Source organism: Podarcis liolepis (genome assembly GCF_965112155.1).
Source record: "Podarcis liolepis genome assembly, chromosome: 1".
NCBI classification, from domain to species: domain Eukaryota; kingdom Metazoa; phylum Chordata; class Lepidosauria; order Squamata; family Lacertidae; genus Podarcis; species Podarcis liolepis.
In genome coordinates this window covers 57239847-57255274 of record NC_139554.1, presented here as the reverse complement: position 1 = coordinate 57255274, position 15428 = coordinate 57239847, and the positions used below count along the sequence as shown (strand labels likewise).

General features: G+C 38.9%; 1 protein-coding gene across 1 annotated transcript in view; it reads left to right on the top strand.

Moving 5' to 3' along the window:
- The window catches only part of EHF (ETS homologous factor), a 50195-nt gene extending 44865 nt beyond the window's left edge, over positions 1-5330 (top strand). The window contains exon 9 of the mRNA XM_083465571.1: positions 510-5330. Within this exon, the coding sequence (XP_083321697.1) occupies positions 510-609 (100 nt within the window). The 3' untranslated portion in view covers positions 610-5330. The remainder of the gene's footprint in view (positions 1-509) is intronic.
- Positions 5331-15428: the final 10098 nt, after the last annotated feature.

The following is a 15428-nucleotide window of genomic DNA, read 5'->3' as shown; positions in this document are numbered from 1 at the left end:
CAAAATGTTGCATGTAGCCTTTTATTGGCCTAGTGGCCATCACAGAGAATTGTCACAATTCCAACCAAGTTAGGAATACTTAAATCTCTGTGAGTTAATTGGTTTCATTGATTTAAAGTATGCCTAATTTCATATTGATTTCATATTGAGCTATGTTACTTTGAGCCTCTGTGTTCAGTAAACTAATGAGTCAATATTTGTTGGGGCAGGGGGATTACACTTGCCTGTTCCTGCTCTGACCTTCACCAGAAAGTGGGTGGTGGGTCTGCCACTGTAGCTTGTGGATGGAGTTTGGGGTTTCTAGACCCTGTTGCACTCCTGATCACATCATGCAGTGGGTTCTGAATCCCCTATGAATCAGCCTTCAAATAAGCTCACCTATTTTCTGTTTGGGGAAGAGGAATAACTTAATTTGCCAAATCCAATTTTAATTTGAGTTCAGGGGGAAATTCACCAACCATTCATTAGACAGTTCTGATATATCCAACTTCATTGCTCCTTTTTAACAGATACTATTACAAAAGAGAAATTCTTGAACGTGTAGATGGTCGGAGACTAGTATATAAATTTGGAAAGAACGCCCGTGGCTGGAGAGAAAATGAGAACTAAGGATCCACTTTAAAAACAACTGTACAAATTTTCACCAACAGGAACTTGTCGTGGATGTAAATATTTCAGAGACTATTTTCTTCTATTTATGTACAAAAAGTTGAGGGAGGACGGGCAGAAATCTACTTCTAATGGGAAGAAGGAACACTATGGTTTATTGATGTTGAAGTTATTTTATTTGACATATGTCCTTCTATGGGGAAAGATGTACACAGTTTTCTGTGACCTATGATATAATGCTGTATGGTTGTGTTTGGGGATGTGTTTTCCTTTCTTGTGAAGACTTTAAAAAATGTATTCCAAGAGAAATGTGATTTATAACAATACTGTGAGAGAAGAATGTACTAAGATGAACTCACAGGGCATTACTTTTTACTTCAGAGCCTGAAAATAATGACTATTGCTTTCTGCATGTAAGAAAAATTAGGATGCATCTATATATTGCCCTTCCCCAACCTGGAGCCTTCCAGATATTGTGGCAAATGGTCAGTAACAAGGGGAGTTGTAGTCTAAAACATCTGGAAGGTGTGAGGTTATGAAAGGCTGATCTATATCCTTTATCACAGTGCCAGGATCATATGAGAAGATCTGGCCACTCAAATCTTGTGTCTGTTTTAGAGGTAGCTGAGTAAAACTGTGGAATATGATGACTGTGGGATATTATTTCTGTAGTCAATGTTCCCTTGCCCTGTCTTGGTCTCCGTTCTTGACCCTCAATTTAAGAGATGGATTCATGTTCCTGGATGAAAGACTATTTGTTCAAATAACTGTCCTGGAACATGAGAATCCATGATCTCAGTAAAAGGGTATTCTTTTGTTCTGTGAACCACCCTGAGGCCTCTGGGTATAGGGTGGTATATAAACTCAATTATTATTAATAATAATTTTGTAATTTTTAGTGGAATTTGATTACCAGGTTTATGAATGCTTAGCTAGTTTATTAAAAAAACACACCAAAAAACTTATGGTGACAGCCTTCCCCAACCTGGTACAAGTTGTTGAAATGCAACTCCCATCACTCCTGCCAATTGACTATGCTGGCAGGGGCTGATGGGAGTTGGAGTCCAACAATACCTGGACAGCACCACATTGAAGAAGTGGTTGGCTGTTAACTTGAGACACGTTGAGTATCTTAGGCAATCACTGTGCCAAAATCTCTGTGAAAAAGTCAACTTTTTGGTCAGATGTAATCCTCATACAGAGAAGGGCTGTAGTTCTGTGGGGGAGCACATTCTTTCCATGCAAACAATCTTAGGTTCAATTTCCAGAATCTTCCAGTAGGGTTGAGAGGCTCCTGCCTGAAGCCTTGGTGGTGCCAGTCATTGTAGACAATACTGAGCCAAATGGTCTGACTCTGTATATAGTACCTTCTTATGTTTCGACTTAATATGGGTTTAATTCCTGCTCAGATGTAAGAGTAAGAGCAGGATAGAAATGTAACCATATACAAATATATATATATCAAAATCTAACAATGGTCTGATGGAGACCAGCATGGCTAATTGCCAGAGATTGTGGAACTTGTGGTATGGCAAAATCTGGAAGGGGCAAGATTATCTACTCCTTGCCTAATACAAACTGTTCATCAAGCACTCAAAAATTCTGTTTCTGGCTGCTATATATAAATTTAGGCCTAGTTCTCACTCAGGTGAGATCTTGACTGCACCACATTCCATAGTTGAATTCTCCTCCATTCAAAGGCCACTCCTTCCATCTGACATCTCAAGGAGAAAACTGACGTCTCAAGGAGAAGCCTAGGGTAGAACCTTACATCTAATTTCTTTTTGTAACGATTTCTTTGTTTTTCTTTTTTTATGGAAGACCATTCCGTCACATGAGCACTTACAGGCACTGTGAAATGATATGGTCTAGACACAGATTTACCCTATCAGGGGAAATTAGGCAATTGTTGCAAGTGCTTAACTTAAAAATGGTCACTTTGGGCTCATTTATATTTGCCCACATGATTTAAATCCAAACTGGAGTCTTAATTTCAAAGTTTCCTTTTAAAGTTCTTAGATGGCAGGTGATAGCTCGTTTTCTAGGTATATAATGGAAGAATAAAGCAACAGAGCACAGCACAAAACTGTCAAGGCTACTGGGGGACTTGGTCAGGTTTTTGCAGAAGCAACCAAGTCTTCTACAGCCTTAAAGGTCAATGAGTTGATTATGGCGTAAGCTTTTGTGCCTCCCTCTTTGGTCTTTGCAGAAAAACACACATAGGCATGTCAGGGAGACAACACCTTTTCCTGCTCAGTTATTGCCAAAGCTGTCACCATCAGTTATAGTTATGTGACATTTTTTACTTTACATAAGGTGGGTGGAGGCAGGTTCATCTTATTTACAAATGAAATCATAGGACTCCAGCCGTCAAAGCAAGCCTTTTCTTCTTGTGTCTTTTTCTTGACTTAACATTTGTTCTGTCTCTGAATCAGATTCCACCACCCCAGCTTGCTTCCTATTGCCATTGTTAACTTCATGGGTCCCCGCATCTAACCAATTATCTGATCCTGCATAAATGTTAGGCGATGGGTTGGATTTGTCACTGTTGGGAATTACCAGTATGGAGTGTTTCTGAGCCAAAAGGTTATACACATTTATAGCCAATCTATAGTCCTAATGAATGAAACACACTGAATGGATAATTTTGTACTTCTAATTTATCAGTGCTTGGGAATAAAAGAATAGCACTACACGATGGCCCAGATCACACACAAAGCTAAGCAAACTATGGCAAAGCGTTGCCCTGCTTCCCGGAGCTAACCCATGGTTTAGCTTCACATTACGTCTGAATCTGAGCTCATAATTTGTTTTCCCCAACAAATCATGAATGTGGGGTCAAGAACAAACCTTGGCAATATTCGTGGCTTGTTTGGAGCTTGACAAACCATGAGCCTGGGATCAGACATAATGCCAAACTCAAGCCATGCCTTAGCTTTGGGATAGCATAGCAGCAGGAGGACTTGAGGAGGAGAAAAGTATCTGTACTTTCAGTCATTTATAACTAGCCTTGGCTTGGATAACGTTACGTGCAAACTGTATGTGCCTTCTTCTGTAATATGTAATATGAGAAGGTAATTAAAAGAATTTCTGTGCCACATACAAAATGGCTGACAGTTGTGTTAGTATTTAATTATTGTGTTGGCTCAAATTCAAGCCCTCAGCTGGTTAAATTAGCTGTAGTCCTTTCTGGTTTCTTATTTTGTCCCACACCTTTCTTGCTTTGGAATTCTTGGAAGTAATCCACATTGACTAATGCTGCTATTTCACTGTCACATAGATCTTGTGGTAACTACTTATAATTATGCCATCATGTAAAAATACTTCTTTGATGACAATTTTACGGGAGCTAGACTGTTCCCAGCAGCTCCTCAGTTTGCAGAGATATTGTAATTAGGTGTGAACCTTTAGGACATAAGACTACATATTTGCATCGGTAAAATAGTTGTTCTCTCGTCCCAGCAATCCCTAGGAACCAAAATTCTATGAGAGGGTCTAGTGATTTATCTCAGCACCCCCTTCCCATACTATGCAACAGGGGTGGAGAACTTGTGGCCGTCCAGATGTCGTTGGACTACAACTCCTATCATCCCTGATTATGTCCATGCTGCGTGGCCAAGTGAAGTCCAACTGCACCTGGAAAGCATAGGTTCCCTATCCCGGCTATACAGGAGTCTTTGGTAGAAACTAGCATAAAACCAGCATAAATTTGTAGTGTAGAGAAGATGAGGAACAGTTCTTCCTCTTATAATGAGCAGGAACTGCGGGAATAGTCTCTTTCTGAGTTCATAAACAACCTTCATTAGATTATTTCTCAATCCTATAATATCAATCCACGATACTGAATAATAGTATCAGATATTTCCCGCTATTGTTCAGGACTTCATTTGATTTCAGGACTCTATAGATTTGGAAACAGAAGTAACATAAGATTTACTCTGCTATAAACAGAGACAATAGATTTATTAACTGCCACAGATCTTGCCAATTACATGCGGTCCCAGCCAAAAATGAACTTTTTACCATCTCTAACCAACAGGATGTTTATATGAATGTTTATATCATAAAGGCATTTCTGAGATTGCTGTTCTAATACGGTATGTTGGCAAGCAATGGAGTGATGATTTTTTTTAGAAAACAAAACAAAAACAAAAGGTTTATATATATATATATAATATTACTCTGGTAAGATTTGTATATATTTTTTATTTTAGCATATTTTTAATATGCATAAAGTTCTATAAAGGTGTTTCTATATTTATATTGGTTGCAAGCAAATCACATGGTCAAAGAATTTGTTGTGTGATCTGTCTGTGTTGTTTGCTACCTAAACAAGCTTTCTTAGCACATATTTTTTTTTGTGTACAGTGCAGTCTGATTCTGTGCTTGTTTATTCACAAATAAGTTTCACCTTGTTCAGTGCTCCTCAGTACATGCGCATAGGATTGTAGCTACAGTGAGCTTTTTAAAAGATACTTATTGGGAGCTGCTGAATGTCAAGTTAAATGTTGGGACATTTATATGCTTAGCATTCCAGCTTTCATGTTGCTGAATAATCTCAGTTTGTTGCTCCAACTTTGCTTTCTAAATGTTTTCCAACAGGACAATACTTTGGGTATTTTTGCTTCAAATGTCAGATTAAATACTGTCACAGAAGTGCCATAAAATGCTTAACACTGATTTCTGTTTATGAATGCTAATTAAAACAATGCTTTTCTTTGCTTCCTGTAGTTTTTTTTAATAAATAATTTGAATTTCCCTCATGGCAGTTGCTTGAGAAAGAAATAATATAGTCTTGATAAGGCAAGATGTGAAGTAGGAAATTAGAATCATGGCAGTTTGAGGCATCTCTATCTTTAGAGAGTTTAGAGGGCTTCAGTTGGAATCTAACAAAACAGAATGAATAAAGATGGGCATTTATTCACAAGTGGGCAATGTTAGCATTTTGGAAGAGGAAATAAATTATCTTTTATTTTATCTGTCACATATTCCTGACAGAACTGATTCCTATGTTTCAGTTAAAAAGTTTCTTTTAAATTATGACTCATACCGATTTCTGTTCACAATCTCTCTGGGCACAGTTCAGAAAACAACATAAGCCTTCACTGGTAAACATTGGTCCAGCAAAATTAATAACCACATTTCTATTGACATCAGTAGACACAATGACATTCTCCCAGCTCTCAGTTCATCATATCTATTTCACATCATGTTCTCTCATCAGCATAACTAAATCTCATCTGTTTTAATTAGCAACACCTCTTTAATATCAGAGTCCTCTAGCATAACATATGCAATTCTTGAGACTGGTAAGATCTCAGCAGACCATCCAGCACTAGATGATTCACCTGTTATACTTGCCAGATTACTTTAATAGCTTTGCAATGGATATGTAAAATATTATGAAGCTTCCATGTTGAAATTACCTTCAGGCTAGAAAGCATCTGGGACTTATTTGTCTCATGCCCAGATAGACCTCTCAACAACAAGGCAAATTCTGCAAGACAAATGTATTGATGATAGATAGATGAGAGATAGATACATAGATATACCCATAGAACCTTCCCTATAATTTGTAAATATGAGCTAAGGAGAAATTGATTACTCTAACTACCTCCAGCTTCTTGATTTGAATAGGGAACAGCCATTCAGAAAAAAATAGGCAAACATTCCTGAGGATTTTGGTCAAACCTGTTTGGGCTGCTGTGAACTATCCTAGCATTCTAATGATCCATCTGACATCCAAAGCTTGCATAGTTCTTCAGAGCAACATGTGCAGAGCTAATTGTTGAGATGGGAGGGCAAACAAGGAAGAACCAGGAGAGACCCTTTTGCAATTCCCATCCCATCCAAACTGATTGCATTGGGTCAGTTTTGACTACAGTCCTATGCAAGACATGAGAGAGCACGGGACTTCATTCTCAGCAAATATGCATTGCATCCCATGCTGTCCTAGAATCCCCAACACTGCTGATGCAGCCACCTCTGCTTCTTCCATATGGCTGTGCTGGCTGGGGCTTATGAGAGTTGTAGTCCAGAGCACCTTGGGGCAACAGGTTGGAGGAGGCTGGGCGAATGCTACAAATGTATTTCAAGTAAGAAACATCACTGCCAACTAGTTCTTCAGAAAGACACAGCAACACCACAGAAAACACTGCAATGCAACAGGTTAGCCACAGCATAATCTAAATCTCCCCCATTCAAGCTGAGGTTCAGAAAAAATGGCAGGTATGGAAGTAACTGTGCTTCTGATCATACAGTTTAGCTCATTGTGCAGGAATAGTGGTAAAAAGAATACTACCATATTCCCTGTCTTTCACAGCAAGAGCCGGTAAAGATTCCTGCAGTGCAAGGAGAAGAATGCATAGTGTTGGTGTAGCAGCAGCAATTGGTACAATTCCTTGCCCCAATGGATGTTGTCCCATCAGTCATGTGAGATCACTCTCTTATGAGCTGTAACAGAGCAGATCTTGGATTGGCCTGTATTAGGTATCTAGTATTAAGACTTACAAGATCTGGTGGTTTCATAATTATAAGGTATAAGGTTCATTATGTGGTACCTAAAGCCACTCAAGGTGCAACTTCCAGAGTCAAAGAGCAATTACAGCTATGCTGAGTTTTCAGATAGACCTGATAGAGGCAAGTGTATTTTAACTAACATGGGTAGATGTGTTGTAATAGATATTCACCTGTTGACTTCATCCTCTGTTGTTGTGTTGTTGTTGTTTTTAAATTGCATTGTGCTCATCCTGAATGGCACATCACCACATCAATCACTCAAAGAGCTTGGATGCCAATGAAAAGAAACCACAAGGAAAATGGATAATTGCAATACTTGCAACATCTTGGCTATAGTAGTTCAAAACAATGACTCTGCTGGCATTCGTCCTGTAGCTTAGGGATGAACTAAAGTAGATGAAAAACACTGAATTTCTGTAATAGCTCTTAACCGCTTTGGCAATTAAAGTTGGAAGGATTTTCTCATAGCAGAAGCAATAAGTGACTTCAAGCTACATAAACGCTATGCTAAATTCATGAAAGCAGTAAGCATGAAAAAGGACTGCTTTTTCCGCTCTGTTGGTGTTGCCAAATCCACAGCCAATAGAGATAAAATGGGGCATCACAGAATCTAGAAACTGTATCTTCATGAAGAGTCAGGCAGCAGATCCCAGCCTTGCTGTAGTGAAGTTCTGCTGTGGTTTTCTTTAGCCATTCTCCAAAATTAATGTGAAAAGAAAATTGTATTTGAAAATGATGGTGATGAAAAAACATGATGCAGTAACAAACAATAAGCCCCTACCACACACACACACACACACACACACACAGTTGAAAAGGCCTGGGAGAAGAGGGATGTTTTTGCAAGAAAGTCAATTCACTTTGCATTCATAGGTGAACTGCTGTAATCTGGGCTTTCCAAAACAGCGCAAGAACTAAAATACAGCCATCCTTCCAAATTCACACATTTCTGAATTTTGCAAGGCAGTTTGCCAGTCAAGGAACTCAAGGTGATCTACATGGTTCTCTCTCCATATCATTTAAGCTCCACAACAATCCTGTGTGGTAGGTTAAACTGAAAGGCAGTGACTGGACCAAGGACAGCCAGCGATTTTCATGGCCAAGCAGGGATTTTAATCCTGGTCTCCCAGGTCCTAATCTAACACTAAACACCACACCACATCGGCCATTGTCAGATACTCTCTTTGTGATTCTAGTTTTCTCAGCTCCCCCATTTGATGTCCTCCTCCTTTCTTTCCTGATGTTTGTCTATGAATTAATACCTTGGAAAGATAACTAGCTTTATTAAAACAAAACAGAATGGCACCCCAGGAGATTTCAGTATAACCAATTCTCAGGTGCCAATTTAAATGCTAAATGCAGAGTGTCTCAAGAAGATAGCCTTTTCTGCTGAAGAAGCATTTGTTTTTGAATTTTCAATTATGCTGTGGGAAGAAGGAAAGTAGTGTAGTTCAGCACTGCTCACAAGCACCAGAGCAAGGTGTTATGAAAGCTATTTTGCTACCACCAAAAGCCTCACCTTGTGTGTTTTCCCCTGCCCATGGGATGCTACTTGTAGGGGAGGACGAAACCACTTCATGGTGGCATCATGGCACACTGTACATTTTAGAGTAACAGCTGTAGGACATGCTCTTATTCCATAAAATTTATTTTGCCAGCTTGATGCCTTCCAGATGTTTTTGAGTACAACTCCCATCTGCCCCAGCCAGTTTGGAGGCACATCTGGAGAGCACAAGGTTGGCAAAGGCTATCCATAGAACATGGAATAAGTTGCCTCATAACATGCCAGACTATGTATGGTTCATTTAGCCCAGTACTTGCACTGGCAGAGGATCTCCAGCAACTCAGGCAGAGCAGTCTTTCCCACTTGCTGTTTCCTGGCCCTTTTAACAGGAGACATGAGGGATTGGACTTGGGACCTTCTGCCTAGAAAGCATGAGCTCTACCACTGAACTATAGTCCGGGGGAAAGGATAGAGGGTGATCGGTGGCTCCCATAACACCTACTTTTGTCCTCAAATGTTTCTAGACATATTTGATTCAACAATCATTTCCCAAATGTCTCTCATTTGATAGAATCTTGCTTCCTTCAAAGTCAATCCCTGTTCAATGGCAGTAAGCAAAGTACTGGGGTGTGAGTGTGTATGCATTCTGTGATAAACTTCCCAACCCTTGGAAGTCTCAGAATTCAATGTGTTTGTCAGGGTCATCGTGGAAGGAGTTTTTCCACACACACAAGTCATGTTGATGAGAGCAGCAGGAGAACAAAGCAGCAAAAACACACAGTTTTATGAATCTGTCAATTGAAATAACCTAGAGGCCACTCAATCAGAATTATATGAGTTAGACCCTCAAATCATGAGACTCATTTGAAGTGGTGAGCAGAATTAAATTGAATTAATGTCACAGATTCAATAAACAAACATCTGCATTGTGCATGTAATATTTATAATTTATTCTGGGGTTTCTTTTACTTGCTTTATGGTAGAGTACATACTGGTTCTTTTGTTTATCTCATAATATTATTTATATTTGATTTCTGCTCAGGTAAGGGTGATGCTGAACTTCACTGAAAGCAGAAACCATAAACAAAAGATTAGATGGTTCAAGGTTAATGAGCTCAGAAGCCATTTACCTCTAGGTCATTTGTTTTAGTCTGGAACAGCTTGATAATGATTTTTTTTTGTGTTGCAACTTATATGGCCTCAACTCTTAGTTGTTCATTGCAGTGAAGGGGGGGAAAGCATCAATCTTACCCATAGAAAACAAGTAGCATATTGAGTTCTATCAAAGTTCTACCTAGATTTACTGCTGATTTGAAGGATCCTGATTAAATAAAAAGGCAAGTTCATAGTATTCTGCTAGGAATAGTAAACATTTTCAGAGGTCTCTCACAAACAGGTCAACAACAGGTCAGGTATAAAACATGTGATTTTTATTTTTATTATAACATGAAATTACAATCACAAATTTATGTCATACTTTTTATCTTAATAACAGATTGTATAAGTTTTATTTTTTATTTTTCCTTCCCGTCTTAAGTTGTATCCTTTTTCAGTATTGTTTTGTGTATTATTTTTCTTGGTTATGTAACAAGCAAGGAAAATAAAATTTAAAAAAAAAGAATTCAGCAGGACTTACTTCTAAGTAGACATGATTAGAAATGCACTGTAAGCTAAAGAGATAAATAAATCAGCTTATTTCAGTTCCCAAATGTCATGTGGTTCTATTCCCTTCTTAGTTCATCATTCCTTGATTTATAGTTTCTGCATGCTAAAATGTGAATTGGGTATGCCATGCTGATATATATTTATTTTTTTAAAACTGAACTTAATAATCCTTCTGACAGTAAATTAGCAGTGCAATCCTATGTGTGTCTTCTCAAGTGCTTTTGGAATTGCTGCTGAAACTTCAAGAAAACTGTTGGGATAGAGTTCAAAGGTCTAGTTCACTGAGCAGATAATGATGGGATTATAGTCTTTTATCTGACGAGTTTCATTCTGCATTTGCAATGGTTGTATGTGAATCTACAAGCCACTTTATACACCAACTCCCACCAACCTCAGCCAGCATGGTCAATGGCTAGGGATGATGGGAGTTGTAGTCCAACAGCTCCTCCAGAGCCACTGGTTCTTCACCCCTTTTATACAGGCTAAACTCAAGGTGTTTAATTCATAATTTCCCCCCTCCCCCAAAAGAACACCCAACTGACACACAGTAAATTTCTCGGGATATAACCTATGCAGAACAAACTTTGCAGTTGTTGTTTGTAAAAAATAAAAAGTCTTTAGAACAACCTTGTTGAAAGAACGAGAAAGAGTAAGGGGGAGGAGCAGGGAAACCCTTTCTTGAAACAGAGCTGAAGTTGCAGTTTATGTGCTAATAGGATTAGTTTTTGCTCTGCCAGAGATTTCAACTGAACTGTCAATTGGTGCAAAAATTCACTGGGAAAAAAGAAATTGGAACCACTCCTGCCCTACCCCCGCCTCAAGTTCTCTTTTTCATCTCACAGGAGTATTGTGCCTGAAATTGACAATGAAAGGCTCTCAATTATTCTTAGGTTTTATCGTAAGCTTTTCAATGAACTACGAGGGTGGAGTTAATCACCTCAGCCATTGCAAAGCATTTCAAACTCTAGAGGGGGGGGGGAGAAGTTATGGGAAACAAAGGAGAACCCGGGGAGGGGAATAAACATCTCCTTTGATCATTATGGGATGGTTTACTTTGGCATTTTGTTTTACAGTGTTAAATTACAGGTGTACTTACATTATGGGAGTATTGAAAGTACCAGAACCAAGAGTATGTTTTCCCCTAATTCCCCCCCCCTTTTTTTGTGGCACAGACTCTTTAAACCACAGGTCCCTGATCCCTGACATAATGTAAAATTAACTTTCCCCCATAGCGGTGATCAGCATTTCTGACTAGTGGACCAAGAATTTAGCTGAGAGGAAAAGTACAATTGCTAAGTGTATTTATTGGGAAAGGAAGACATATTGTACCCTATATTTCTGTTCTGTATTGTCTTTATCAGGTTGAAATCTGAAGGGTCTGATATATTTGCAAGAGCCCTGTGTGCATTGTTATGCTGCTTGGTTTTGATAAAATGTAGTATTGTAGTTGGTGCTCTTTAGCTACGTCAAACCTTGCTTCACAGCTAATACATGGCATTGGTCCATACCACAAGTTGTGCAACTTTCTCCAGCAAAAATATTGCTGCTTTTTGAGGATTAAGATCATTATTTCAATATGAACTTTGTGAAAAAGAGAAGGGCAGAGGTAAAGGGAGTTTCTCTCTCACACTGGGGATTCAGAGTCACCATGAGCACAATAATATAGAAGAAAAAATCCTACGTACACCCAAAACTTTTTCTTTCTCTTGCTTCTTTGTTTAACCTTTTCTCCTTCAGTCTTTCCTTCCCTTCTATACTGGATGCAAAAAGTAAAGAGAAGCAAAATTATTATCCAATGCAGCTACTTTCAGTCTACTTTAAAACAACGTCATTTCAACGTCATTTTGGCAGTTCAGGTGAACTTAAACCTCTACAATTAGAAATATTAAATGACTGAAAGCATAGGAATATTTTCCAGCTCTTGATAAAAAAAATAATCAAGTTTCTTGGCATCCCTGTACAGAGTCAGTTTCACCAGATTTCTTGCCCTGGCAACAAGAATGTGTGAATCTGGCATACTGCACATCCCAAAACTGATTTGGTCATATCCAGCCTATTAGTAACTGCTGGGGCAGACCAAGTCCTAGAAACAACATGCCATCTGTATTGCAGAATCTGGAACAGGATGTTGAACCTGTGTGAAAGTCCTGCCAAGTAAAATAATAACAATCCATTTAGAACCTGTGTGGATGGAGCAGCATGAGAGATGAATGGGCCCACCAGCCAATGGCTTAGCATAGGGTTCCCACAACAACTGAACAAAGTACAGTGGTACCTCAGGTTAAGTACTTAATTCGTTCCGGAGGGCCGTACTTAACCTGAAACTGTTCTTAACCTGAAGCACCACTTTAGCTAATGGGACCTCCTGCTGCTGCCGCGCCACCGGAGCCCGATTTCTGTTCTTATCCTGAAGCAAAGTTCTTAACCTGAAGCACTATTTCTGGGTTAGGGGAGTGTGTAACCTGAAACGTATGTAACTTGAAGCGTATGTAACCCAAGGTACCACTGTATTGTGTTTGTGAACCAAATAAATGCACTTAGATCTAACATGCCTACTGAGAGGGATATTCAGAGCTGCTCTTTTCTCATGTAAGCACATTGGTTAAGACTGCATGGCTTTAATATTCAGATGACTGCAGTAGCTTCTGGGGGCCAGTATGGAGTTGTCTCTTGCCCTTGCTGCTGAAATTATCAATTAAATTTGCTATCCCACCCATGCCTACCTGGAAGCTAGGTCCATTGCAATCAGTGGGACTAACTGCTGAGTAAATATGCATAGGCACAGGCTGTAAATCTTGATTCATAAAAAAGATTTTAGTTTTGAACCATTGTTTATTCTGCAAAAGTTTGTTTGCTTCAGAATGAAACCAAACCCCAGGCATATTGACTTAATCTGAAAGTTGCAAAGTTTGCATTTGGTGTATGGGTTTATACAATTCCTGACTCAACCGATCATTATTTGTACAAAGTGTGGCCAATTTTTATGTTACAGAAACTTTGTAAAATAAAATAGTTGCCCCCCTCAAAAAAGAAAAGAAAAGAAAAGAAAAGAAAAGAAAATCCACATGAAAATTAGCAGCTACCAACTAATGGTAGTAAGAGGTGAAAGGTGTTTTTGGGGTGTGGGGCGTGAACCACAGAACTGAAGTACACCTTCATTCTTTCCCATATTGTGGGGAGTGAGTGAAAAATAAAGAGGTGACTGTCACTACCAATTACAAGCTCAAAAGCAGAATTTTCATCTCATCTCACACAGCACAGTACTTCTCAGGGGAGGCAGTTCACATCTTCAGATAAGACGAGTGATATGGATGCATGTGTGAACCAGTCTTTAGCAACTCTAGTTCTGAAAGGTAATTTGACATCCTAGCAGTCGTTCCTAGGGTATCCTCGGGCAGATTGGGTTTATTCCATTTTCCCATCATAAAACTCAATGGGACAAAAGGGGCTATTGTCAAAGTGCTGGTTTGGGAACATCTGACAAGCCTAACAACGTGTTTATTTTAACAGTATGAATAGGGTTGGCTGTCATAGCAAAAATAAAAGAAGTTATCACTCTGCCATGGGGGAAAAAATGACAGAGAAATTGTTCGCTTGGTAACAAACTAGTCCCTTCGCAGGAGCTGAGGGCTTGAGTCTTCCCTGCCCCATATGGCAAAGCATCGGACACCCTTTCTGTACAGTTAAACTTGCAAATATGTATTTGCTTTCTGTCTCTGAACTCTGTTCTATGGGTTTTATGATGTTCATTGTAGCTCACACTGGTAATACACATGAATTATTTTGGCCTACTGTTACTCAACTTTCTGGTCAATTTCTTTCCTTGATGTTTCTATCCAGATATTATAAGTGTAAAAATGACAGAAGTTCAGGAAGATCACCCCCTTCCCCAAACACTAATAATAATAATAATAATAATAATAATAATAATAATAATAATTAATAAATAAATAAATAAATTATGCTTCATTCATTCAATATGTGAAGGTATCTGAACAAACAATAGATACCTTCACATATTGAATGAATGAAGCATTATTATTATTATTATTATTATTATTATTATTATTTCTTACCTAACTTCCATCATAACAATCCTCAGGAGTCAAAGATGTCCATCTTCAGTATATGATGAAAGTGCACCTCTGTGGGGAGAAAATTCCACAGCTTAGGGCCTGTCAAAGAGAAAGAGAGAAAAGGAGGGAGTGAGAGACAGACAGAGAGAGACAGACAGACAGACAGACAGACTGAGTGTAGCACCACTGAGGCTGAGAGTTGCCAAGACCTTACTTGTACTAATTATCTGAGTTCACAGATGAGCAGGTATTTGTACCCACATCTGTGCAGGCACCACACTCTGTACATATTCCCTGTATTATGGAGCAAATAGGGAAGGCAGTTTAATGTGATACATCACATTGTTTGAGCCCACAATAAGGAGCTCAAAAATTATGTATTCTGTTTGCTAACTGCCCTTCCTCTATGAGTATCCCAGGGCTGTGTCCAAAAATATTGATTAAAAACAATTGAATAAAACCAGTTAAAATGTCCACCAGTACTTTAAGCAACAATCCAACCATCCAACCCTAATCTAACAAAAAATAACACCAATATGTATGATAGGATCAATGACTCTTGAACGCCTGAGCAAAGAAATGCATCTAAGACTTTTGCTGGAACCTCAAAAATGATCAGGTGTTGATCAGTGGTGCCTACAACCCCCTTTCTTGGCCCAGTCATGATTTTACATGCCTCCCACACAATGCCATATGTGACATCAGGTGTAGGGCTGGTGGACATGGTCATGGGCCAAACTAGAAGGCCTCGGGGTCTAATTAGGCCCATGAGCCAAAGGTTCCCTGCTGCTACTTTGTGTGCTTCACTGCTGTCCCTCTTTAAAACTTCTATTTGGACTTTAAGTTCTATTTTCTTCAGATTTCATTAGTTTCCCTTTCAATTTCTATACTGATATCTAATAAATAAATATATAAATCTGATGATCCAGAGTTTAAAACATATCCTATCGACCCAAAGGTGGTACTACTCACTTATCTCGAGAGTTTCACAGTTTAATGAATAAAGATTTAACCATGCATCTGCTAATTGCTGCAAAGCTAGTAATCGACAAACA